Source organism: Chiloscyllium plagiosum, chromosome 17, assembly GCF_004010195.1.
Source record: "Chiloscyllium plagiosum isolate BGI_BamShark_2017 chromosome 17, ASM401019v2, whole genome shotgun sequence".
Classification (NCBI taxonomy): domain Eukaryota; kingdom Metazoa; phylum Chordata; class Chondrichthyes; order Orectolobiformes; family Hemiscylliidae; genus Chiloscyllium; species Chiloscyllium plagiosum.
In genome coordinates this window covers 54544283-54569452 of record NC_057726.1, presented here as the reverse complement: position 1 = coordinate 54569452, position 25170 = coordinate 54544283, and the positions used below count along the sequence as shown (strand labels likewise).

Below are 25170 nucleotides of genomic sequence, written 5' to 3'. Positions count from 1 at the left end.
TCAGGCAGCATCTAGGGAACAGGAGAATCGATGTTTCGGGCATTAGCCAAATTCCTGAAGAAGGGCTAATGCCCGAAACGTCGATTCTCCTGTTCCCTAGATGCTGCCTGACCTGCTGCGCTTTTCCAGCAACACATTTCCATGCTAAATTGTCCATAGTGTTAGGTGCATTAGTCAGAGGGTAATGGGTCTGGCAGGGTCCCTCTTCGGAGGGTCGGTGTGGACTTATTGGGCCGAAAGGCCTGTTTCCACACTGTAGGTCATTTAATCTAACCTAAAAAAAATTATAAGAGGGGAGAGATGTGGAGAAGTTTAGGGAGAGAAGTTCAGAGCTTAGGGACAAAGTAGAATGGCCATGGCTGCCAAAAGGAATTGGAATGCTGAAGAGGTTAAGAATCAGAGGAGAAAGGACATATGGTCTTACAATGATAGAATGGTTATGGCCCACAATAAGGCAATCCAGTCAATTGTATCCGTGCTGCCTCTTTTGAAAGATAGCTCAGCTGGTCCCATTGCCTACCCCCTAGTCCTGATCCCCTAATCCTTACTCCCTGGTCCTGCAAATGTTTTCCCATTAGGTGCTTGTCCAATTCATTTTAGTAAAGCTGCAATTCAATCAACCTCCAGCACACTCTCTGGCAGTGAATTCCAGGTCAGAGCCAGACACTGTGTTAAAAAGAAAGCATTTCCTTATGTCTCCAATTCGGGTTCCTTTGCCAATTACCTTTTAAATCTTGGTTCTCAACCTTCTGCCAGTGGGAGCCACTTCCATCTGTACTCTGACTGGACTACCTCATGATTTTGAAGATCTCTATTGAATCTACTCTTTACAGAAAACATGGTTATGAGATCAGCCTCAGCTTCTCCAGTCAACCTGGGTGACTCACACCCTGGGATCATTCTTATGAAGCTTTACTGAACTCTCTATATTTCCTTCATGTCATTTCTGAGGTATGTGCCCAGAGGTGGAGAAAAGCCATTCACTGACTGAGTAGTTACTGTGTGGAATGCAGTGCCTGGTGGAAGTAGCTTCAATTGGGGGAGGTAGCTTCAATTGGGGGAGGTAGCTTCAATTGAGACCTTTAGGAGGGCATTGGATGGTACTTAAATGGAAACAATGTGCAGGCTTACTGGGAAAAGGCAGGTGGTGGCTCTAAGTTAAAATACTCAGAGCCAGTGTTTAACATGATGCTGAATGTCTCCTCCTGTGTCATAACAATTCTGTGATTCTGAGTATGACACTACTTTTAGTAAATACTTGATGGCTTGTTTTAATTAGTCTACACCTATCTTCCCTCCTGTTCATTTTGTCCTAGATTATCATTTCCAAATGTTTTCCCCCATTATCAAACTAAACTGGCTAGACTGCACTTACTGGACTTTGCCCACTTTTTTGGCCAAGGGCATAATACTTACAATTTTACTGATTTCATACACATGCAAGACTCTGAGGAGGTTTGGAAGATTATGCCTGTGTCTCCACAATTTCCTCTTTTACTTCCCTAAACTTTCTTAAATTAGTCCCATTTAGCTTTGGTGACTTAAGTACAGCTAGCATTTCTAATCCCACTTGCATATCAATTTATAGCCCATCCAGTGTCTAAACCACCACCTCTTTTGCTACGAATTCAATAGTATCTTTTTATTTGGTAAAGACAGATCCGAGGTTCAAACATAATATCTCTGGCATTTCCTCATCCTCCATCTTTATGGTCCCTAACTGGTCCCATCGACTTTACGAACCGTTTTATATTCCCATCAATGAGTTTTGAGTTGCCTTTTAGCTTAACTGCTATCACCTTCTCATACTCTCTCTTTGCCTCTCTTGTTCACTCTTCTCCTCGAGCTTTTTGAATGCAGTTTGGTTTTCATTCATATTTTCCACATAATGAGCTCCCTATTTCTGATTCCTCTTGCGCTATATCTGTTTCACCATCTAGTGAATTCTGGCTTTACTTGTCCCACCTTGTGGGAGTCTCAGTGGGTTGTAGGGCTTGTGGTGGCTATAGAGACATGGAGTAGTGAGCCCATGAAAGGTTTTGCAAATGTTGCTGAATGAGGAGCCATTTTAGATCTGCAAGCACGTGTGGATTCTGAGAGTTAGGATATGGACAGCTGGGCTTTGGATGAGCTCAAGATCAGAGAGGGTGGAAATGAGGAACTATCCATGAGAGCAGTGTCAAGGTCAGGAATGCATGGATAACCCAAATAGCATCACTTATACACTTCAGAAAAAGATGAATGGCTCCCACATACTCTGTATCTGCCATTAGCAGAATTTCTGAAGTGTCTCCATGGTGCTACCTTGCCTTTTTCGGCACTGTGATGTGGGTTGCTGTTTTCATTCGTTTTGCTGAACAGTTCAGTTTTATTGTTGATATTGTTTGGGCCTACCCCTGTTAGTACAGTACAAGACACAATCCTTTGACAAGCAGAGCTCTTCATAGAGGCCTTCGGTTACCAACTCTTATTCCCCAAATTTCTCATAACTGGCAGCCAGGCAAAGCAGATGCTATTGTATTCAATTAGACTAATAAGAAATACTTTTCTGAGTCTGAAGACATCCACTTGACCGAAGTCTGACTGCTGGATACTGTTACCTGTGGCGCTGTGATTATTTTGATAAAACTCCACTGCTTGTGGATTGATGCCAAGATGTTTTTGCACTGGATGCATTGTGCAACATCACACCAACTGCTGCAACCACTAAATTCTATCAATTCCTATTTGCATGTGGCAGCTGACTTCAGAATGGCTGCTCCACAGATGACACTTCATTACAAGTGAAGTGTAAATCTGCAGGACAAGCAAAGATGTTAGGGTCGGGGAAAGTGTTATCTGTTAGTCTGCACCTTCAGGAATGACATTGACTTCACTGCGTGAGGAAGGACAATCATTCCAGCGTATAGGTTGCAGCAGTATTCCCGGCACTGACTCACACTTGCCAGAAATAAAATATGTCAAAGCATGACTGACACACCTGCCACACAGATGTTCCACAGCTGTAACAAAGTTTAGTATATTCAGGGACTATTTACCTCCTAAACCTCCCCAGGGAGGCTGTGGAATATAAATAGAATCTCACGCCCGGTACTGATGGGCTGTGATTTAAGCAAATAATTGCAAAATTGGTTACAGCTACACTCCCTATAAATTACTTGGGGCCCCGTTCCATACTTGAAAGGATACTGTGTGTAATCATCAGGATGCATTGTTCTTTCAGTGTGACAATTGCTTACTATACAGAGATTCTCAACATTCGTAGGAACTTCGAAAAGATTTGGGATAAAATTAATATGCTTTTGACAGGTAGGAAAGTCTAACAGGAGAAAAGGATGTAAAAGTCACTCTGTATCAATTTACACAGATGAAGAACTCTCACTTGAAACAGTGATCTATCATTTCCGTTCCAATACTACTTTGTTTCAACATGTTTTATATTTACCTTTTTCTTGGTTTGACTGGTTAATTTATCTTAAAAGATGATTAATCTGTTAATTTCATTTGAGGAGTTTTGGTTGAAAGAAATTCTTTAGGAGATTCATGAGTTTGGACAGACCTTCAGGGAGGTATCAGTAAATTGACATCTTAATGTGTCAATTCTGCTGTTCTGTATGTTGAAATACACAGAATCTCTTGAATGGGATAATCATTTGAGAAATGAATGAAATTAAACAGAGTATGTTGAAGTCTTACCCCAGGTTTTGAAATCCTCATGCATTGACAACTTTTTATAGCAGCAGTAACATCCATGTGTTACTTCTTGTAAAGGTATGCCACTCTCAATCATTCTTAAGCCAGTTAGCTCTTTCCTTCTGAAAAGTGCTCATGGTAATACCACATCTTGAAGCAGTGTCCAACTGACAAACACTATCTAAAATATTTCTCTGCTAGTGGGAACACTCTATGAACACACTCAATTTTCAGATGTGTGAGAGACTTGGGGTTACCTGCTCAACTGTTGAAGTAATGCTATTCAATATTGTGTCAGTCTTTTAGCCCATTTTCAGACTGACTTGATGCCAGCACGTGAAATGTTAGTGGCTGTAGGCCATTCAGTCCTTTTGAGGCTGCTGTGCATTTCATTAAGAACCTTCTGACTCTTCTTCAGGAATTTCTCCCTACAGATGCTGTCAGGCCTGCTGAGTTTCTCCAGCATTGTCTGTGTTTGCCTCAGATTTTAACCATCTGCAATACTTTGCTTTCATTTCCTGTTTTAAAATGTTTCCTGTCGCAAATAGACCAGAGACACTATTGACCAAACATTTACTTTTGTCAGCAACTTGTACTTACCGAATAGAAACGTGACTACAACTTAAGACAAAAAAAACACTACAGTTGGGTTACCCAATCTGTTAAATTGTCCTTTTAAGTAGACAGTCAGTTCTCCAGAATCAGTCCAAATGATTTAATTCTGGTCTTTTCCTTTCTCAGCCTGGAAACCTAACACCAGAATTGTCTTTTACTGTGAAATGTTCTCTGGGTACTTCTTCGTTCCAACTAAAGCTAGAGAAATCTTCCAGGTTTGTTTTAACTCCCTCGTAATTTGGTCTCCATATTTGGAATGTGAGCTGCCATCCACATCCTTGCATGGTGAGCTATAATGGCAAGCTGTTAGTAACTGCTGGTTCTGTCCCAGATACTAGCTAATTGAAACTGTTGGCGACATTGTTGAGGAAAGCACACAATCCAGTATCACAATTAATCCCTTTGTACTCATCCCACCTGAAAGCACAAGAGCATGGCAAGTTGTGTTGGGGTCAGTTAGCTCAGTTGACTGAACAAATGGCTTGCAATGTACAGTGATGCTAACCGTGTGAGTTCAATTGCCACATGGGCTGATGTTACCACGAAGGCACTCCCCTTCTCAACCTTTCCCCTCGTCTATGGACTATGGTGACTTTGCCTTCTAGTTTTATAATGCATAAATCGTCATTGATTAGCCATCATTGAGACGACTGCTCTTTTTTTCATCTTAGATAATTTAAAACACAACTGTTCGCAAGCTGACTCCCTCAACATTTCTGTGGGGTTCTGGGCACTCGCTCTGTTTGCTATTAACACACAGATTGCTGCCATTTTCTCTGAGTGTAATTACATTGCACCTTTTTCCAAATAAAACAATCCAGCTCGCCCTGACCCCACCCCCTTTAATCTCAAATGATCCAATCACCCAGGCTTATTTCAGGCAGATAGCTGAACAGATCAAACGATCCATTCATTTACCTTACATTGAAGAAATGGTCCCTTCTGATTTTGACAACTTAATCTGCGATGTATCTATTGATCTACTGTAGATACTTGATGGAACATGGCGTTGCTGCATTCTCCATGAATTGATGCAGTCTGAAAAGTTGCTCAATCAGTTGCTGGGGCTTTCTCTTGAAATCTGTGTCCTGGTTTTCATGCCCTCTTGTTTAGCGGTTGGAGGCTCTCTTCCTGTGCGTGTCTATTCTTGTGACACTCCACACTCAGTTTATTGCTCTCTGTTGACTCTATTTCCAACTCTCAATGCCATTTGCACTTCTTCTTCTGTGTGGGTCATTTTCCAAACCTCAATAAGCCAAACACCTCTCAATGTATTGAAACCATTTGCTGTTTGGAAGCTGGATTCTGGATTCCTGGTCAGAGTGGAAGTGGCATCTACTTGGAAGTGAAATGGTGGTTACTGAGTGAAAGCTGAATATCTGAAAAGTCCTTTTCATCTTAAATTGCAAACGAAGCAAATATCACTGTGATGGACTCCTCTCCTATCAGAAACAAAAGTCAGCACGTTCTTTGTATTTAATTATGTGGCACTTGTTACTGTTGTTAACCAAACAGGCCTTTCATCCTCAGATTGAAAGGGTTGCTCCAAACTCTGCTTTTGTTTGAAATGGTTCCCTATGCAGCAGAAATCCTCAGTCTGTGGCACTGTGGTTTTGGGGAGATCAAACAAGTCATGTTGGCCCTCATTAAAACTGGTTTCAACTTATGGCGGTGACTAGTATCGAACAGATACTACAGCAAGGTGATTGGGCAGAATTTTCACAGCCTCCTGTGGGGATACGAATGGGGACAGAGGTGGGAAAATAGCGGGGAGGCGCGTCAGGCTGACCTCTCTGGGCAGTCCTGCTGCTTGGAGCGTTCCCCAGGGAGATGCTGGAGATAAGGTCGTGAGAAATGTCAATAGGCATTACCCATTTGGCTCCTTGGGCCTGCCCCACCATTCACTGAGATCATGGTGGGTCTGACTGTGACCTTAACCTTTACTTTCCTGGCTCCTCCCCCACTACGTAACTACTGACTCTCTTGTGGCTCAAAAATCAGTGTTGAACACAATCGATGTCTCAAACTCCCCTGCTGTGTGACAAAGAGAATTTCAAAGACTCCTAGTCCCTCTGAGAGAGGAAAATCCTCCAAGTCCTCCTTATGATACATGGGAGACTCCTTACTTTTAGTGCTGCCTAGTTCCCAATTCCGCTACAAAGCGTACCATCTTCCCAACATCTACCCTTTATAGCCCCCTCAGAATCTTTTATTGTTTCAATAAAAGCACTTCTCACTCTTCTAATAATCAGACCCAATTTTCCTCCTAAGATGATCCCTTTGTCCCAGGAACCAGCTTAATGACCTTGTTTGGTTTGCTTCCAATGCCAGTATATTCCTCAAGTACAGAGAGAAAAACTGTCCATGAAACACTAGGTGTGGCCTTTATAATGCCCTGTGCACTACAGAGGCAGGTAGACAGTGAAGTAATTAAGGGCCATGTGAGACGTGGTATTACCAGCTCACTGGCACTTTGGGTATACAACAGGCACCATGTGAAGAGGGCACCAACCTCATTGAGGTAGCTCTCGTGCAGCGGTTATTGGGACAATTAGGCACAGGGTCCCCCATAATAAAGGGTCCTGGCCAGACCCAGTGCGTGATGTGGAGGGCTTCCCTTCCAATCCGAGACACCTCCGGCATCCAGAATCCCCAGCTTATTCTATTTAATTTTATCCTCAGAGAGCACCTCCATGGTAAGTTTGCCTTGAAATCTCTTGACTGCGTCAGCAGTGTTCACCTCTTCCCTTAGGGCTATCCCAGGCTCCATTGCTGCAAGCCCTGTGATTGGGGAGCCACTTGGAAAATCGCCTGCGTCTGGGAATACTGCTGAGCAGTCTCACCACAAGCACCACCAGGCTTAGGGTCGCCATTTGGTCCCACTGCCTGAGGCCCACAGCCCACTACAAAATCCAATGCAATCAGTCTGACAATTTGACTAGAAAGTTCTTAGTAGATGAAACAAACAAATTATTTCATGCAGTCTTTAATTGGAATGGATGGCATTTAAAGGGATGAAGCAGTTTGCCATCATGAACTGTAGGAAACAGTTCATTTTCTTTGAATGCATACACCAAAACTTCATTCCTTTCATAGTTCTTTGTTCCTGCCCTGTAGAGCTTGATAAATCTGTGTGTTTTTCCATAATTAGCTCGATGCTGAACACTCCTTAGGTTTTCAGTATTTTTCCCTTGTTCCACTAAATATGTATTAAAGTATACAATATTTTATGTTTTCATTGCTCAATGTTATGTGAAACCCAGGAGTACAAACCCCACAGATAAGTTGGATTGTGCACGCAAAATCAGATGGCACTTGCAAAAATAGGAAAACCTGTTATCCTGTGTAACATGATATGCCTTTGAAGTTTTGGCTGTGGACAGATTAACTGTGTAGCAAGACTTGGATCTCTGATTCCTTATAAGGCATAACTGAGCTATTTTTAGAGTTCTCTAGAATGATCGCAGTTTTTTCCTGTTAAAATCCATTTTGAAAGTATTGGGTAATGCTGAATTTATCCATAACATTTATTATTGGCTTTTTGTTACCATTCCAGATCACAATCAGAATTGTCAAAAATGACCATTTAGAAAAGACGTGTTTTGAAGTTTATTTGTTCTTCCATATTTATACACACACAATTACAAAAATAAATGTGAAAGGTAGTTGAACTATTGTGGGATGGCAGAAATGCATAATCAACATGAAAATCCTGGGAAAATATCTGGTTTAGATCTGAAGTATTTACTTATTGCTTTGCTTTTCTTCGTTGCTTTTGTCTTGTTGTCCAGATGTCCTCCATAACATGTTGTTTCCTCCTTCTGTCCATCATTTATTGTTGCCTATATAAGCAGCCTTACTGAAAGGTTCCTCTCCACTCTCTTGTATGTAGATTCACGGCACATAAGGGACAAAACAACCTACTGGAAAGGAAACCTGGCAAAATGTCCAGTAAAAAGAATAGAGAGTTCCTGGCTCAGTCTGAAAAAAGTTTTTGATTTCAGAAATACAAAAATGCATTGTAGAAATTGACTCTTCAACTTTACTGGCAGAATTTTAATCTGCTCATAGAGTCATAGAGCCATACAATTCCTGAACAGACCCTTCAGTCGAACCAGTCCATGCTGAACATAATCCCAAACTAAACTATTACCAGGTACCTGCTTCTGGTCCATATCCCTCCAAACCTTTCCTATTCATGTACTTATCCAAATGTCTTGTAAACATTGTAATTGTGCCCCATTCACCACATCTTCAGGAAACCACTCTTTGTGTCAACAATTTGCCCCTCATGTCTTCTTAAAATCTCTCTCCTCCCATCTTAAAAATATGCCCCCTAAATCTTGAAATCCCCTATCCTAGGGAAAAGGCACCTACCATTAACCTTATCCATGCCCCTCATGTTTTTATAAATCTCTATAAGGTCTCCCCTCAACCTCCTCTGCTCCCAGTCTATCCAGCCTTTCTTCAGAACTCAAACCATCCATGCCCGACAACATTCTGGTAAATCTCTTCTGAACTCTCTCTTCAGATTGATAATATTCTTCCTATAACTGGGTGACCAGAACTGGACACAGTACTCCAGAAGAGGCCTCACTGATGTCCTATACAATCTCAACATGACTTCCCAACTCCTATGCTCAAAGAATTGAGCAATGTTCCCCTTCGCTTCCATGCAGAGGGCAGCCATTTTTAAGGGTTGGAAACATCTAATATTGGGTAAACTAGACTGTTGCTAGACTATTAATTTTTTTTTAATATCTGATGGCAACAAATTGCATTTATATTGCGTTGTGGGTGCAAAATGCTACCTCAAGGTGCTTCACAGGAGCATTATCAATTAAAACTATTTATTATTGTGACATTATGCAAAGCCAGCTGACTAAACGCTTGCTCAAAATGGTAGGTTGTAGGGAATGCCTTTCAAGGTGCAGAGGTTTAAAAAGGGATTGACAGTGCTTAGGACCTAAGCTGCTGAAAGGCATGGTCATTAATAGTGGAGCTGTAAAACCAGGCACAAGTCAGATCACATCTGTGAGTTAATTCCAGATAAATATAGAAAGTTAAAAGCTGGTGTCTTTTTACATTAATGGTGGCAAACTACCTAGATGCTGGTCTGCTTAGATATCAAAGTGTTTAGTTCTGTTTGTAAAATAATTCTATTGTTTTCACTCTGATTTGGGATTTGACAGCAAAAAGGTTACTGCAAGTTTGCCAGTTCCTCTGCTTATGAAGATTTCTGTCACCAGCTTAATGTGGTATAGAGCTGACTGTGATTTCCTTTTACCCAGAATGCACTAAAGCACGAAGACGGTGAAGATGATGGACAGATGCCAAACGCACGTAGGGACCGGAGGAAGCTGACCCCAAATGGGGACGATGGACGGAAAAATAGGCGATCAGTAGGACAAAACATGGCTGAACTAGCAACCAGTCCAGTATCAGCAAGAGCACACAGCCCAACGCCAGGAAAAGTGAGTCCAAGCAGTCCTACCCAGTTTGATGTAAAGAATTCAAAGGTGATTTCCATTCAGTCAGCCCAAGCAACCACCCAAAGCCATTCTGCAACACCTTCACCCACACCAGTAACTCCTACATGTGATTTAAATTCACCATCTACAAACCAAGTGAAAGCTTCAACAGAGTAAGTTATAACATTGAATTTAATCTGTGTGATATTAACAAATGCTTTATGTTGGACACTAAGCGAGAGCTGGAATTTGGAATGGTGTTTTTCTGTGGCGTTATTAATGCAATTTTTCACTCTGTGAAGACAGTGATGAAGTCCAACAATAGCAAATACGTTAACAGCCCTATTTTTGCTGAGATGATTGAGTGAACTGAAGCATTTTCAGCATAACAAGTAACTGAATATTTTAAAAGCAAGTACTTCATTGGCTGCAAAGCATATTGGGATATCTCGAGGTCATAAAAACGTCTATGCATACAAGTTCTTTCATGCTTTCAGTGACTGGATGGCTGCTGGCCTTTGCTATGCAGCTGCTGGTTTGTAACTTTGCATTAATTGTACATTTTTCATACACATTCAGTTCTTTTTTAAAGAGAGGAATCTATTGATTGTCATTTGTATTATCATCAAAGAGGAATTCAATAAGTCTTTAATTTGTGGAATGATACATGGCGCTGCTGGCTTATGTCCCAAGTTGTATTTTATGAGCACCATCAGTGATGTAACCTGAGATCTTATGTCAGTACAAACATGTTTTTATCCCTGTTAATATTTTTGGTCCTCTGCCTTTTTAACCATAGCAAGCTATTGTTCTGTGATATCCAGCAGCAATGGTAGATTGGGTTCTGGCCCGATAGGTAAAATCTAAGGAATTAGGTACTTTCTTGTCATCCTATGTCAACTTGGCATTTTACAGCTGCCTCCATGCGCTTGATGCTTGTGCTGTTGCCCAGTGTTGAATCCAACCCATAAATGAAAAGCATGTGTATTTTATCCAGATGTGATAACTGGACTCGTCACCTTAAGGCATGACATGTAGAAACATTGACACTGCCCAGCTCATCCTTATAGCAGCACTGTGTCTGAGTGAAAGCCTGCTTAGCATTCCTGATTTTAAAGAGGATGATGAGGAATTAGCTCATAGCGAACCACAATTATTTGTGAGTTATTGAAGTGGGCATATTTTACCATGTTAGTACATAGATCACAAAAATAATGAAAGTCGGTTTTAGAAATTGTGTATCTGTAAAGCAGATGCAGTAACTGTCCAAACTTATTAAGGAAACAGAATGCAGGACACTGAAACAAGCACTTAAAAAACAAAACAGGCCTATAAATTGCTATAATAATGTACAAGGATTCCTAACTCCCCCAGCGGTCCAGCCAATTTATCCAACCAAGGTCTACAGATCAGAAAGACACCAAATTCAACATCTGATCTATTGCGAGCATATGAATATTGTTGGGCGCAGATACTATCCAGCCTGTCTGACACAATTGTGGTGCTTGGTATATCAGCGTTTTACGCACTGTTCACCCCACCTGAATCCATTTGATCTTTTGAGTGAGGCAGTCAACTGAGCAAACCCTCAAGCCAAGTTCGGGTTGAAGAGAGTGGGTTTGGTAAGATCTGATTGCCCGTCCATGCAGACAATCCAAAGCGGTTCAGGAGATCTCTCTCTGACCGGGAATTTCCAGGATTAGTTTCCCTTCTGTAAGATGTGATCCAGTCCTTCCAGGAAGGAATCCAGCAAGTTGGCCTGCACCATGTGAGACAGCATCCTGCCCTGGAAGCTCATCGTCCTTTCTCTGGGAAAAGGGCGTCCTGGATAAACAGAAAGAAAGATTCATATTTATGTATTATATTTTATTGTCCGTCCCAAAGCATCTTCCACGCAATGAAATATTGTCTGAAGAGTAAGCACTGTCGTAATATACACGATGAAACAGCTAAGTTGTGCACAGCAAGCTCCCATTAATCACAATGTGAGAATGACCAGATGAACCAACTTTGTGATGATTGAGAGCTAATTATCAACTGGGATACTGAGCATAGCTCCCCTGCTGTTTTTTGAAATGGCCCCATGGGATTGTTTGTCTCTGATGAGTGAGCAGACGACACCTTTGCTTCATATCTCATCAAAAAGGCAGTATGTGTAACAGAGCAGCAAAGTGTCAGGCTGTGAGAACCCAGAACCTTCTAAAGAGAGCACGAGTGTTACCATCTGAACCAAGAATGAGATGAGTTGATCTAATCTTTCCATTCTTTCAAATTGTTATCTCCCAATTTATATATTTAGTCCAGATAATCAAGGTTAGTGAAGTTGAGTGAAGTTTATGAGAAACTATAGTGTCCTAACTCTATAGCCCATCTATTAACTGAGATGCGTTACACCAGTTGCCCTCAATGTCATTTCCAAAGCTTCACAAACACCTAACTTATGAGGACACTAAAACTCGGCATGTAATCCAAATATGCCCCGATCAACACCTTGTGCAAGGATAAACCAATATGCCTTGATCCTATGTCTTTGTCCAAATTAAACTTCATTTGCCAAGCCAGAAGTCCAATCCTTCAGTTCATCAGGATCCCCTTGAGGCAGGCAAGTGTCCTCTACAGTCCTATTACACACACAAATATTCCACACAACTTCCTCTGTGGATTTTCAAGTTGTTTCACCCAGCATCTACATCCCCAAATGATTAATAAAAATAGTAAAAGGTAACAATTAGCTCTTGGTCACTACTAGGGAGTAGTCTCCAAACAGATCTAAATCCATCTGTAAATTCATACTGCCTACATCCGGCTTGCCAGTTTTCAATCCAACCTTTTAATTTACTGCTAGTACCAAAGACTTTGGTCTTCTAATGTTTTGCCTAGCACATAGAGAAAAACTTTTGCAAGTCTACTGTATAACATCTTCAAACATCTACTGGGCATCCGTTTTCTCCACTCTTCATATTGCTTAAAGAAAATACAACTTGATTTGTAAGTCATGATCTATTTCCGTGAAACCATGTTGGGTGTCCTCAACAAAGGGTAGGCAATGACCTTATCACCGAACCATTAAGGCAGAGACCGAGGTAGTGTTTTGGGGACTTAGTTTTGAATGCTACTCTGGAAGATGATGATCTACGTGTGACTCTAGACCTACCAATATGTGGCTGACTCTTAACTGCCATCTGGACAAGTTAGGGATGGGCAATAAACGCTGGCCTGACCTGTGTTGTTCGCATTCTGTAAATGAATAAAAACAAAAAGTTCCTTTCTAACCAAGTAACTGTGCATAGCTTCCCATATGAGGCTCTTTGCAATGAATTTGTCTTTCAGAGTGTTTCATCTCATTCTTAAAATTCTATTTATATTCTACATCAGTCTCATCATAACCTAGTGTGTGGCCTGACTAAACCACCCTAGATGAAGTCTCCAGCTGATGCTAGCAGTTAACTCACTACACTTGAGTCATGTCAAAGATTTGGTAGATCATATAACGTTCCATAACATGGGTCTTCTGTGACCTTTGACCCAATGACAGCAAAGTTTAAATTCCAGACTGTAGCAAAGTAGCAATTGTAATCAGATGACAGCTATGTTTAAGATTTTTCAAAAGGGATATTTTCTTTGAATTTAATGGCACCCCATAAAATAAAAGGTTAGAAAGGTAGAGTACATTTGCTGTCATTTGAAATGGATTCCCTGAAGGGGCTTTTAGAAACATTTTTATTTTCATTCATTCATGAGACATGGACAGATTTTGAAAGAACTGGCAAAAGGAAATTGAATACATATTTGAAAAGGAAAATTTTAGAGGGCTACAGGGTAAGAGATGAGGAATGAATGAATTGGATTATTTTTGTTTACAAAAAGACACAATGGGCTTGCTGTGTTGGGAAATTCTTTGACCATACTGAGATGGGAATTATTTTGTGCAATTTATATTGATTTGTATATGGAGGACTGATTAGTGCTGGAGGTGTTTTGAATGACTGGTGTTTCATTGTTGAACTGTTGTCCACTGTTTGTGGCTGATTCTTTACCATTTGTGAAGAACTCTGATTCCCTAATTTGCCAGTTTTCAATCCAGCTCTTTATTTTCCTGCTAAGATGTAGGTCTTGTAATCTCCTGCCTAGTAGATAGAGAAAGTTTTTGAAAGTCTGAAATTCCATGATCCTTCAGTGTGGAAGCAGGCCATTTGGCCCATCGGGTTCGCACTGACCCTCTGAAGAGTATCCCATCCAGACCCTATGCCTATAAACCTGCATTTCCCATGGCTAACCTACCTTCCTGCATATCCCTGGACTGTGGGAGAAAACCAGAGGAAGTCCTCGTAGACATGGGAAGAATGTGCAAGTATTACATTGACAGTCGCCCGAGTCTGGAATTGAACCCGGGACCTTGGTGCTGTGAGGCAGCAGTGCTGACCACTGTGTCACCATTCTGCCCATATTTACTGCCTATTTTATCATGTTAGCCTGTCTGCATGAACCATTCGAAAGCTAATATGAGAAAAAACATCCATTAAGAATGGCATTAACCGATAAATCTTGGTGTCCTACGAATTATTTAACGAGGATGAATTGAACATGAGTCACCACTTGTTGTAGATAGTAATACTGATTTACTGGAAATAAGTTGTCAAAACAGGCAATTTTGTTTCAAACTTCAAGCGACAATAAGTGTAAATATAACAAATAATACAAAAAAAACTCCCTGTCTATTAAAGAGAAACTTTGGCCTTCAAGCAACTTTTGAATGCATTCCTATACTATCTAATGCTTGATCCTTCATTTATAACTTTATCTACACTGTAAAATCTGGCTTTGTACTGAATGTTTCTGACTGAGACCCTAATGCCAGAAGATTATCCTGTCACATTGCTTGGTCCTAGCCAAAATGCCTATTGAAAGCAGTGCTGTGTCTGTTGAATCTATGTTTCGGGGGTAATTCACAAATAAAACATGAGGCAAGATTGGGAAGAGGCCCAAAGAGGTGAAAGGTCAGGAAACACAACAGAAAATCACTTACTTAAATAATCACGAAACAATTGTCTGACAAAATGACTTTAAAGAGACAGCCTTAAACTATCTGGTCAACACTAGTTAACCACGACAACAACATTTGATTGTGGTATGGCCAGCCAATGTTTGTTTTATCATTCCCTTTTCTTTCCAAACATAAAATTAGATTGTAAGGTGTAGACACCGACTCATAAAATTTGATAGCTATTTAAAGGAGAAAGGAATGATGATAGAATATTTCAACAAGTTATCTGATTATCTGTCTCTTTGAAGAAAAATAGTCTGCCCTACCTGTCATTTTTCAGTAATTATCATTGATTGTGTAGCCTATTTTTTTTCTCACTGGAGTGTTCTTTAGTTTAGGTCTTTGCTCAGACCCACCATGTCCAATTTAGCCCATGGTTTGACACAGCTGAGAACTTCCTTTGATCTATTATTCAGCCATAGAATCATAGAGATGTACACTATAGAAAAAGACTCTCCGGTCCAACTCTCCTATGCCGACCAGATATCTTAACTTAATCTAGTCCCATTTGCCAGCATTTGACTCATATCCCCCTAAACCTTCCTATTTATATACCCATCCAGATGACTTTTAAATGTTGCAATTGAACCAACCTCCTCCACTTCCTTCGAAGGCTCATTCCATACATGCACTATCTACTGCGTAAAAAAGTTGCCCCTTAGGTCCCTTTTTAAATCTTTCTCCTCATCTTCAACCCTGACGTTGGTGGTGGGCAAGTTGTTGGAAGGAATCCTGAGGGACAGAATGTACATGTATTTGGAAAGGCAAGGACTGATTCGGGATAGTCAACATGGCTTTGTGTGTGGGAAATCATGTCTCACAAACTTGATTTTTTTGAACAAGTAACAAAAAGAATTGATGAGGGCAGAGTGGTAGATGTGATCTATATGGACTTCAGTAAGGCATTCGACAAGGTTCCCCATGGGAGACTGGTTAGCAAGGTTAGATCTCACGGAATACAGGGGGAGCTAGCCATTTAGATACAGAACTGGCTGGTGCTGCATTTTGGGAAAGCAAATCTGAGCAGGACTTACACACTTAATGGTAAGGTCCTAGGGACTGTTGCTGAACAAAGAGTCCTTGGAGTGCAGGTTCATAGCTCCTCGAGAGTGGAGTCATAGGTAGATAGGACAGTGAAGAAAGTGTTTGGTATCATAGGTAGATAGGACAGTGAAGAAAGTGTTTGGTATGCTTTCCTTTATTGGTCAGAGTATTGAATACAAGAGTTTAGGAGGTCATGTTGTGGCTGTACAGGACATTGGTTAGACCACTGTTGGAATAATGTGTGCAATTCTGGTCGTCTTCCTATTGGAAGGATGTTGTGAAACTTGAAAGGATTCAGAGATATTTACAAGGATGTTGCCAGGGTTGGAGCATTTGAGCTATAAGGAGGGGATGAATAGGCCAGGGCGGTTTTCCCTGGAGCGTCGGAGGCTGAGGGGTGACCTTGTAGCGGTTTATAAATTCATGAGGGGCATCGATAGGATAAATAGACAAGTCTTTTCCCTGGGGTAGGGGATTCCAGAACTAGAGGGCATAGGTTTAGGGTGAGAGGGGAAAGATATAAAAGAGACCTGAGGGGCAACTTTTTCACGCAGAAGTTGGTATGTGTATGGAATGAGCTGTCAGAGGAAGTGGTGGAGGCTGGTACGATTGCAACATTTGAAAGGTATCTGGATGGGTATATGAATAGGAAGGATTTGGAGGGATATAGGCTGGGTGCTGGCAGGTGGGACTAGACTGGATTGGGATATCTGGTCAACATGGACAAGTTGGACAGAAGTGTCTGTTTCCGTTCTGTACATTTCTATGACTATGACTCTCTGCCCTCTAGGTTTGGACTCCCCTACACTGGGGAAAAGACCTTGGGATATTCACCCTATCCATGCTCCTCATAATTTAATAAACCTCTGTAAGGTCACCTCTCAGCCTCTAATGTTCCAGCGTATTCAGCCTCTCCCCAGTGGGATGGTGCTCCTGAAACCAGGTGAATCTCAGTTCGGAATCTGAAAGTATCCTCAGGCAGAGGGAGCCAAATACCTGTCTGCTTCCGATTCAGACTGATGGTGATGTTCTTCCCTGGGAGGCTTTTATTCACAGTGAAACAGTGCCCACTGAATTCTTACATACCTTGTTCTTTGAGTGGAATTGGTCCATTGACTGAGTAATCCGAGTTTGGAAATGACCCAGTTTATTAGAGGAACTGAAGGTATGAGGGTGAACCAAATCATCTTCCTTAGCCCCCCCATACATCAGACATGACATTCTAAGTGTATCTGCACATTTAATCAATTCAATTTAACTACTCTGCTAATAGCTTTGCACATAAAGTTGTCAGTAGTTTATACTGCAGAAATGTATAAGCTGTCATCCATTTTCTCAACACATTTTAATCCAGCTGTGTGTTGATTCTGATCAGCACAAGGCTCCCTGAATTATAAAATTACATGCAGTGTATTGATAGAGAGCAGGGATATGTGATTCCAATTATATTCAACAAATTGTAATCTCACAAGTTGACATGTTAGTTCTCTGGCTTCTGATAGGGCTAAACAGGAAATCTGGTACTTTTTAAAGTATATTTGATGTGATGATAAAATATTTGGAGGAATCTGTCAGTGCATAGCTTCCCTTAATTTCCTTTCACTAAAATTTTCAATAAAGGTAGAAAATCTGGGGAGTGGGCTGTATCCAGGAGAGATAATTGGATCAAGGGAGGACTGACCTAATGAGGAAAAGTACTCCTTGTGTATGGTTGACTGAAAAAAGTAAGAGGGGGGAAAACGGGTAGTGGGGTTTGCTAGCTACTTTGCTTAACATGCACAATAGCAGTGCTATTCAGTCCGAAAGGTCATCTGTGCATCTTGCACTCTGACATATCCATACCACAGACGTAACCTAAGACTGCTGCAAAAGGAATCCCTTTTGCATTCACACGTGTCCTCATTGCATGTTTCTCCAGCCTTTCTGAAGGAAGACTGAGACACTTGATGAGAGATGGTGATTAGAATTACACTTAAGGCAAGCCAAAGAAGACATTACAGGAAGTGACGAAAAGCTTGGTCAAAGAGGTTCATTTTAAGGAGGGGGCCATTCATCCCATCATCCCTGTGCTATCCCTTTGAATGAGCTTCCAGGCAGTTCCTTTCTTTGGTTCTTTCACCGTACTCCTGCAACCTTCTCTCATACAAGAATTTATCTAATTCCCTCTTCAAAATGTTATTGCATGTTTTTGCAACACCCATTCAGGCAATGAATCTCAGATCTGCGTAACTCACTGTGAGTAAAAGAGAATCTGCTTCTTTCCCAAGTTTGTAAAATCTATTTCTTCTGGTTGCCAACCTCTCTGCCACTAGAAACAGTTTCTGTTTATTTACTCTATCAAAATGGTTCATGGTTTTGAATACCTCCATAGAATCTCCTAAACCTTTTTTTGCTCTCAGGAGAAGAAACCCCCAGTTTCTTTTACTGTCCACAGAATGGATGCCCCACATCCTTAATGCCATCCTACTCAATCTCTAATACACCCCTTCTACAGGTGAAATTCTTCCTAAAGTAATGCCTAGAATTGGGCTCAATTTTTGACCGTAGCCTAATCGGAGGAGATTTGGAAATTAATAATCTACTTTATTTGAGATGCATTTCGTGAACATAACAGTTAATGCAAACTTCCCTCTATTCATTCAATTCAAAACATTGAGTGAAAAATGTAACAAAATCCGGTCTTTTCAGAGCTAACTTGTTTCAATCCCCCGTGAATAATTTGGTCACTTGTCCTAACCTTTGGCTTGCCTTCAGTTTGCCTGATACCACTTCAGTCAAGTGCCCTGGGATGTTTTGCTACTGAAGGAATATATAAATACAAGATGTTGATACTTTGCAGTGTTGCCTGAAGACCTCTGCCCTCAATGACAATCTTTACATTTGCGAGTTCCATGTTTTTAGATTTAAGTAACTAATTACAAATGTCAATATCAGCTCGAGAGGAATGGAAGATCACTATCCAGTAGTTGAACCAGCACAACTAAACAAAAACTTGCCACTGTTTCGCAGACCCCTTGGCTGTTCCGCACTGACTGCACTTCAAAACAATGTGTGGGTTTTTAAGCTTGTTCTGAACAATATGAGGAGAACAATATCAACGGCAATTCTTTCCTCTGTACAATTGAACTGCTTCTTTATTTTATCTGTGGTTACATTAGATTCCTAACAGCATGAATTTCTCTGCATTCATTTGTGGGTTGTGGGCTGGCTAGACCAATATTAACTGCCCATCTTTAACTGCCCTGGAGAAGGTGACCGTGAGCTGCTTTCCAATGTATCATTCTTAAACACTTCTGCTAATTCCAACTAGACCCCTACCACCAAGAACATCTTCCCCTCCCCACCCCTGTCTGCTTTCTGCAAGGACCACTCCCTTCATCAATCCTTGGTTCATGCCACTCTTCTCAACAAACCCCCTCCCCTGAACCCCGCGGTACCCTCCCCTGCAATCGTAAAAGATGCAAAACCTGCCGGCACACCTCCCTCACCTCCATTCTGGACCCCAAACAGTTCTTCCTGGTGAGACAGAGGTTTACTTGCCTCTCCTCCAACCTAGCTTACTGTATCCGGTGCTCCAGTCTTTTCTACATCAGAGAGATCAAACGTAAACTAAGAGCACATTACGCCGCGCATCTCAGCCAGGCCCGCAGGAGCTGACATGACCTCCTGGTCACGGTCCAATTTAATTCCCCTTCCTACTTCTTTTCTGACATGACCATCCTTGGCCTTCTCCATTGCCACATCGAATCAGACTGCAAATTGGAGGAACAACACCTTATCTTCTGTATGGGCAGCATACAGCCCTGAGGACTCAACATCGAGTCCGCCAATTTCAAATAACTTTCCCTCCCGCCCTCCTCCTCCCTTGCATTCTATTTACTGACCTTTCCTTCCAGCCACTAACTGGATTCATTCCTCCCATTGACCCACCAGGTCGTACCCTGTACCTGTCACCTACCACCGCCTCACACTCTGCCCCCTCCCCACCCAAATCCCTCCCCCACCTTGTCTTTATCTTTGGCTCACCTGACAATCACCCCCAGCCCTAAAAAAGGGTTACACCTGAAACGTTGACTTCTCTACCTCCTGATGCTGCCTGACTTGCTGTGTTCTTCCAGCCTCCAGCCTGTCCACTTCTTGAACCACTTGGCATTTAGAGTCACCCAGAGTGCTGTTGGGAAGAAGTGAGTTTGAGGATTTTGATCTAGTGATAGAGAAGGAATGGTGATATATTTCCAAGTCAGAATGGTGGGTGACTTGGAGGGGAGCTTGCAGTTTCTGACATTCCCATGTATCTGCCGCCCTTGTCCTTCTGGATGGTGGAGGTTTGCAGTTTGGAACATTCTGTTGAAAGAGGCTCAGTGAGTGACTGCAGATGTAACTTGTGGATAGTATACTTTGCTGCCACCTTGCATCAATGGTGGATGGAATACCAATCAAATGAGCTGCTTTGACCCACATGGTGCCAAGTATCTTGTCACCATAAAGCGTATAAGACTTACTCTTGAAATTAAAGTAGCATCTTTAAATGTATGGACATTGAAAGTGACTGGTAATGAATTGAGCTGAAATGTGGTTTACAGTGAGTTTTGACGTGGGAGGCTTCAGGACCCTGGAGCAACCTTGTAAATGATGTCACAAATAGCACAGAGTGGACACTCTAGAAGAATACACCACCCTACTCTAGAGTATCCAACATTAGATTAGAACTTTAGAGAGTGTTAAAAACACATTGATACAAACACACAGAAATGATAAATCAGTCCTTACCTAATATAACTGGAAGATCCGAATCTGGATTATTTGTGAATGTCAGGTAAAGCAGTAATCAGCATCAATGAAACTTGAAAGGGTTCAGAAGAGATTTACAAGGATATTGCCAGGGTTGGAGGGTTTGAGTTATAGGGAGAATCTGAAGGCTGGGGCTATTTTCCCTGGAGTGTCAGAGGCTGAGTGGTGACCTTGTAGAGGTTGATAAAATCATGAGGGACATGGATAGGATAAATAGACAAAGTATTTTCCCTGGGTGGGGGAGTCCAGAACTAGAGGGCATAGGTGTAGGGTAAGAGGGGAAAGATTTAAAAGGGACCTAATGGGCAATTTTTTCACGCAAAGGTGGTGCGTTTGTAGAATGAGCTGCCGGGGAAGAGATGGAGGCTGGTGCAATTGCAATATTTAAAAGGAATCTGGATGGGTACGTGAGTAGGAAGGGTTTAGAGGGATGGGGCAAAGTGCTGGCAAATGGGACTAGATTAATTTAGGATATCTGGTCGGCATGGATGAGTTAGACTGAAGGGTCTGTTTCCATGCTGTATATCTTTATGACTCTATGTATAATAAATGGGATTATTTTGAAGACATTTCTTGACTTTTCCTTCTCCTTATTCACTCTGTCTCTAACCCAAGCTCATAGGGTGGCATTGAACCACACAACTAAAGAAGATCAGGAGTAACAGTTCTGTAACAATTAAAAGATCTTAACAATTGGGGGTTTTTCTTTAGTAAAGGCAAAATACCATTGATTCTGGAAATCTGAAACAAGCAATGAGAATGCTGGAGAAACTCAGCAGGTCTGACAGCATCAATGGAGAGAGAAACAGAGTTAATATTTTAAGTCTGGTATGACTCTTCTATGCCTAAGCTAGTTTGTACCCATCTAGCCAGCTCACCCTGGATCCCATGAAACTCTGGCCCAGCCTGCTATGATGTACCTTATCTAGTGCCTTAGCAAAGTCCATGTAGACAATATTCACTGCTATTCCCTCATCAGTCATTCCTGTTACCTCCTCAAACATTTGACTGAGGACTGCTGAAAACCATGACAGGTTTCCTGGCTTTGTGTCTGCATTAAACTGCAAGGCAAGACAGAAGTACAGCGAGCCTAGGTTGAAGAGGCAAATCACAAAAAGTTGAGGAAAGGATATGCAAGGCAGGGACGCTGTGGGCACCAAGGTTGGCTCAGATTGAGTGAGCACGATGACAGCAAGCAGAGAGCCTAGAGATGCAACTTGGTCCTGTCTATGAGCTGGGTGTTTGTCCCTGAGTGCACAGTGCATGACGATGATGGTTGGTACAGCAGTGACGTGCAGAATTGTCCTGCAGGTGGATCTGAGATTACCATGAGGACTGGCACATGTTGGATGTCAGTGTCAGTGTCAGTGGATGTAGGATGCATGTAGCTGATGCCCATGGATTTTGAGATGTCAGTGCCCAGTATCCAGTATGGAGAGATCCTTGCCGTTTGTTTTGGGTGATGCATGTGGTAAAATAAGAAGTTGAATGTTAATGAGGTGAATAGTGGCAATCATAAAGCATTTAACAAGCTATGATCCTCTCATTGGCAACTCATGAAAACCTCACCCCACCATTGAGGTAAAAACAATGACTGCAGATGCTGGAAACCTGATTCTGGATTAGTGGTGCTGGAAGAGCACAGCAGTTCAGGCAGCATCCAAGAAGCAGCGAAATCGACGTTTCGGGCAAAAGCCCTTGAACTGCTGTGCTCTTCCAGCACCACGAATCCAGAATCACCCCACCATTGGACAACAGCACAGTGAGATGGTCCTGATGTTGAGACTGGCCTTCCTGATCTTCCTGTCTGATTTTGCCATGAATCTCGCCATGATCCACATTGCTCAGACCCCACTAAGATTCTGCCCCTTGTGGTGAAAAATAGTAACACGTTGGTGAGGAGACTTGTTGCTGCTGCAGAGAATCAAATGTTCCTGTGACTTGACTTTGAGAAGTGTATATGTGAGGTTGTAAGTAATGATTGAACACCAAGAGCAAATAAATACCAGGAGACTGCTGTGGTGCCAAACAAAGCTGGAGCCTTCGTGAAAGTCTAACAGTATTATATCTGGCCAGCACACATGTTTATAGGATTGGTTGTTGAAACATGATGCTATACCCAATTGAGTAAAATATTAACTCATTCAGTACTGATTCCCCTTCACAATTTTCACAAAAATGCCAAAATAGTTCTGCAGTGTTTCACCATCTGCTCCTTCCTTATGTCATTAATTTTCTCCTGTAGTGAACAAAGAAAAAGATGATGTGCAATTATACATTGCCTCTTATGGCCTGAGAACATGCCATAAGAGTGTTACACTCAGTCAAACACTCGTGAAGAATAGTTGCTTTTGTAAGAAATACAGTAGATCACTTTCACGAGCAAGGTGACAACAATGAGAATCAAATCATCCTCTTTTGGTAGTGGCTGAGGGATAAATGTTGATCAGGTCACTGGGGAAATTCCTCATGCAGTTGTTCACATTGTGCCATGAGGTCTTGTATATCTGCCAGAGAGGGTAGATGGAGGCTTTGTTTTAGCAACCATCCGAGAGATGACATCTCTCATGCAACATGCTCCTCGCTTCTTCATGTGAAGTGTGCTTGATTGTGTGCTGTGATCTCTTGAGTGGGACTGGAGCCTACAGCTTCCTGACTCTTGTTGGACTTTGGCTCAATCTACAAACTTACTTTCTTCTATGTGTGTGTCATCAGACGTCAGTTGTCCGTTGTTTCTATTTTTCTCTCTTTCCATCACTTCTCCGTCTTCATCACGTCGGGGTCACCACTCTGAAGTGTTCAACAGGTTGGACCAGGCCCAACTGCATGTTACCAGGAAAAGGGGTGAAGGGAATGGTATCTTGCCTTTCTAAAATAACTTTGACTCATGCAACATTGCCACTCCTCACCATTTACTTCCTTATTTCTTTCCCATCATGTCTGAGTGGTGACTTCAGTTGTAATATCGATAATAATATACAGGAGTAATAAGAATAAAGGCAAACATGTAACAGCTTCATTCAGCCCAGACAAGAGGGGACTAAATCTCTCCACAAAAGTCAAGAAGGCTTAGACTGTCAATTGGATGTGGAAAGAAAGGTTATTATGCTATTGGATGGAAACTTTCTGCTCCCCTCTCCCTCCCACCAACCCACTTTGGTCAATCAGACTATTAAACTATCAGCATTTGTGGTCAACATTCATATATTTTAGAAGTTTCTCAAATTGGCCATCCCTTTGGAAAATAAAAGGACTTTCTTCCTGTAAAAGCTCAGAGACTGTAACCACTAATATTTCTGTGATGCCTTGTTTTGCTACATTTAAGATTGCTTATTGGTAGTCTGGTGGATTATTTTTGGCAGATACAGACTGATTCTGACTGTGAGCTCTGGTTATTATTGCCACTCGAGTCTCGGATTAGAGCTAATATTTTGGATGAGAAATGGGCTAAGCAAAAGAACATACCAGATTTGAGCCCATGTCTAGAAGTGAATTCATCCACTGCTACAATTCAGTCTAGGGGATAGATCAATAGAGATGCAATGGCAAACATTTAAGGGGATAGCACAGAATACGTACATTCCAACAAACAAGAAAAGTTCTAAGGGACAGACCTGCTATTTGAGGTTAACTTAAAAAAGGCAAAGATCGTGTCAAACTCAAAGAAAAGACGTATCATTCTGTGAAGATAAGTAGCAAGTCAGAAGATTAGACAGTATATATATTATAATTATATATAAATAAAGCAAAACATTCGTAAAAGATTAACAAGGAGGGAAAAATGAGAGTACGAGAGAAAGTTAGCCAAATATGTAAAAACAAATAGGAAACATTTCATCAGATGTTTAAAAGAGAAAAGTGTTAACAAAGATAGTCCTGGTCCTGTAGTGAATGAGTCTGGAGGAACTGGTTATCAAGAAAAAAGAGACAGCAGACAAGTTGAACTTTTTTTTATCAGTCTTCACCAATAGCATCCTGGAAATAGCTGTAAATCAGAAAATACAAGGAAAGAGGAATTCAAGAAAATTATAATTACCAGGGAAGTAGCACTGAGTAAATCATTGAGTTGGCAAGTCCTAGGTCCTTACGGATTTCATCCTACTCCCTTAAAAGAAGGGTCTAGTGGGTGGCACAGTGACTCAGTGGTTAGCACTGCTGCCTCACAGCACCAGGAACCCAGGTTCGATTTCAGTCTCAGGCGACTGTCTGTGTGGAGTTTGCACATTCTCCCCGTGTCTGCATGGGTTTTCTCCCACAATCAAAAGATGTGCAGGTTATGTGAATTGGCCATGCTAAATTGCCTATAGTGTTCAGGGATGTGTAGGTCCCCGTGTCTGCATGGGTTTCCTCTGGGTGCCCTGGTTTTCTCCCACAATCAAAAGATGTGCAGGTTATGTGAATTGGCCATGCTAAATTGCCTATAGTTTTCAGGAATGTGTAGGTTAGGTGCATTAGTAAGGGGTAAATGTAGAGTAATATGGTAGGGCAATGGGTCTGGGTGGGTTACTCTTT

The 25170-nt window shown here is 41.6% G+C and overlaps 1 protein-coding gene across 3 annotated transcripts in view; it reads left to right on the top strand.

The window, feature by feature from the left end:
- The window catches only part of fhod1 (formin homology 2 domain containing 1), a 313847-nt gene that overhangs the window by 218632 nt on the left and 70045 nt on the right, over window positions 1-25170 (top strand). For all 3 annotated transcript variants that reach the window (XM_043707126.1, XM_043707128.1, XM_043707127.1), the window contains exon 10: window positions 9600-9952. In XM_043707126.1, coding sequence (XP_043563061.1) covers window positions 9600-9952 — 353 coding nt within the window. The remainder of the gene's footprint in view (window positions 1-9599; window positions 9953-25170) is intronic.